This window comes from Ceratina calcarata, unplaced genomic scaffold, assembly GCF_001652005.2.
Source record: "Ceratina calcarata isolate Rehan_Ccalc_2016 unplaced genomic scaffold, ASM165200v1 scaffold3679, whole genome shotgun sequence".
Lineage (NCBI taxonomy): Eukaryota > Metazoa > Arthropoda > Insecta > Hymenoptera > Apidae > Ceratina > Ceratina calcarata.
In genome coordinates, this window is record NW_017159887.1 from 1 (window position 1) to 3,232 (window position 3,232).

The 3,232-nt window shown below is 41.1% G+C and overlaps 1 protein-coding gene across 1 annotated transcript; it reads left to right on the top strand.

The window, feature by feature from the left end:
• Positions 1-490: 490 nt before the first annotated feature.
• On the top strand, positions 491-3,064 carry LOC108625570 (uncharacterized; the record flags this gene model as incomplete). The annotated part of the gene is made up of 1 exon (XM_018025667.1): positions 491-3,064. A coding segment is annotated over exon 1 (2,574 nt), but the record flags the coding sequence as incomplete, so codon positions are not given.
• Between the last annotated feature and the right edge of the window lie 168 nt (positions 3,065-3,232).

Genomic DNA, 3,232 nt, shown 5'->3' on the forward strand with positions numbered 1-3,232 from the left:
GTGGATTATGCAAGAATCATCAAGACACTTGCAGTTGCACGAGCGGTCTAATTCATCAAGGACGTGATTGTTGCTTTGTTGCATACAAAGTTGGTGTTGTTCTTCAAAATCTCGATTGTTGCTGTGGTATTCAACGAGGAACAACTTAGTCATCAGCAATCACTAGTTTGGAGGCGGATCATCATAATTCTTTTGGATCAAGGAGGCAATCTATACGGGTCTCCAAACTAACATCATCGAAGAGGATTTATTCAAGAATCTCGACCAGATCACGTGGGGCATCATCAACGCTGTGGCCTCAACTTATTCAAAAACGGAGCACTCCACGTGATAAATCATCGGTAGAATTGGCGAATCAACGAACCAAGGAATCTCTAGGAACTTCAGCAACAGCACGGCAACGTAGGCATCTATTGTCATCGCATCTGAACGTAAGCTCAATTTATTACCGATTCCTATCTAGTCCTTCATCTATTTACCTCATTAAACCATGTCGGCTGACGATCTCAAAAAACTAAAAAACAGGCGTTCGCTCCTTAAACGAAAGGTTACTACGTTTAGCACGTTTATAGAAACCGTGACTGCTAGCGATTATGACGATGTGCAATTTAGACTAAGTTCCGTAGAACCGTTATTAGATCAGTTTGATGAAGTTGCATTAGACATACAAGCTATTCAGGACACAACGGAGCATTCTGATTATCGCGATGAGTTTGAAAGCAAATATTATGAAGTCGTAAGAAGGGCGCGTAAATTTTTGAAGGATAACAACCCCTCAGACGGGATTAATAATCGCCCAGCTAGACACAACGGCAGCGAGCCAAACAATGTTAGGTTACCACGAATCGATTTGCCCACTTTCAACGGTAAATACGAGGCGTGGACGTGTTTTCATGACACATTCAAATCAATGGTTCATGACAAAACACAAATCGCGACTATCGAGAAATTTTATTATCTACGATCATGCTTAAAGGAAGAGGCCGCATTAGTCATCCAGTCTTTGGAAACCACCGAAAGCAATTATAACATAGCCTGGTCTCTCCTAATCGAACGTTACGATAACAAACGGGTTATCGTACACAATCATTTAAAAAATCTACTTGAATTACCAGCATCTACGAAGGAAAATCCTGTTTATTTGAGGCAGATGCTGGATAACATTAATACTCATACTCGTGCTTTAAAATCGTTGGGTCTCAAAGTTGATAGTTGGGATGCCATAATTATCTATTGCATGACTAGCAAGCTAGATAGAATCTCGCATCAGGAGTGGGAAAAGAGCAATACCGGAAAGGAACTTCCAGAATTAGACAGTTTCATTGAATTCTTGAAAACGCGATGTCAAATTCTCGAGGCCACGCAACCTCAGATGCAGCCGCATCAAGGCTCATCCAATGTCAAGGGTTCAAATGGGGCTGGCAAACGCAACCTCAACGTAACTACTCAACGAGACTTTTGTCATTTTTGTAAGGGGGAACACAAGCTTTACGCATGCGAGAAATTTGTGAAATTAGGGCAACAAGAGAAATATGAGTTCGTAAAGAAGGAAAGGCTTTGCTTCAACTGCTTGCGGAAGAATCACACAACCGAAAAATGTACATGTAGGTCGTGCAAAAAGTGTAACCGAAAACATCATACCATACTACATTTTGAACGGCAATCCTCTACCGAAAATAGCCCTAGCGTTGATCCCGTTAATAGCTTGCAAGTGAGTTGTCCTGCTCAAGTATTGCTAGCCACCGCGAAAATTCATTTTCATGACAAATACAACAATCAGCACACGGCACGTGTGTTATTAGATAGCGGTGCGCAGGCTCATTTCATTACCGAACGATTTGCAAAATTGCTAAAATTACCGCGTAATAGAGTCAACATTCCGGTTACTACGCTGAACCAATCGCAAACAAACGTGATTCACAGTATTGCTACTAAAATATCATCTAGATTAAACAATTACGAAAAGAAGGTCTCGCTTCTAGTAGTTCCTAATATAACCGAACCTTTGCCGTCGTATACTATTAACGTAAACGAGTTGCACATACCGCACAATTTGCCGCTTGCGGATCCCACCTTTTATCAGACTTCCGAAATCGACGCACTTATTGGAGCGGAAGTCTACTTTAAGATCGATTGTGCTGGTAGGATTCCCATCAATAATACTGATGCTGTCCTTTTAAAAACGAAATTCGGATGGGTAGTGGGTGGTGGTATTAACACGCAGGAGCGACCCGTTAGTGTCTCATATAATCATTCGATCAGCTCTGTTTCTCAAGACATTTCCAGATTTTGGGAACTACAAGAAATTCCCGAAACAAAATTTTTATCGCAGGAAGAAGAAGAAGTAGAGCAGCATTTCTTAGATAATTTCAGACGTGATCGCAATGGTAGATGCGTAGTTAAAATCCCGTTCAATAGCAAAATTCGTAAGCTTGAAAACAATTATCAACTAGCATTAAAGCAATTTCATAGTATTGAGCGCAAACTCGGCAAAAATCCCAAGCTCAAGGAACAATACTGCACGTTTATGCAGGAGTACGAGACCCTCGAGCACATGTCGCTTTCCAAGCATGAAGAACCAGAGAATTTCATACCTCACCACGCGATTTTTAAGGATGAGGCTATCAGAGTAGTGTTTAACGCTTCAGTAATGATGAATGGCCTGTCTTTCAATCAAGCCCAAAAAATCGGTCCAACAATTCAGGACGACATTTTTTCTATCCTAACCAGGGCGCGCTTGCACAAAATCTTATTAGTCGCTGACATCACGAAAATGTACAGNCGCGATTTTTACGTCGACGATTTAATGACGGGGGCGAACAGTTTAGAAGATGCTTTAGTGTTAAGAGATCAGATGAATAACTTATTAAAAACTGCTTGTCTCGAGCTGAGAAAATGGTCATCCAATGATAGTCGAGTAATAGACTCCTTGCCCTCGGAATTAACTAACGTTAAATTATTCGATGATCCGAGTGGTTCAATAAAAACTTTAGGCATAAGATGGAATCCCAGACAGGATCATTTATTCTATTCCGTTAAGCTGGACACTGAAATGAAAGAACGCGTAACAAAACGAACCATCCTATCTCGGATTGCGCAACTATTCGACCCCGTAGGTTTACTCGGTCCCATTATCGTGAAGGCCAAACTTATTGTGCAATCGATATGGAAGGAAAAATTAGATTGGGACGCATCGGTACCCCTTGAGATTCATAATCAGTGGCTATATTAC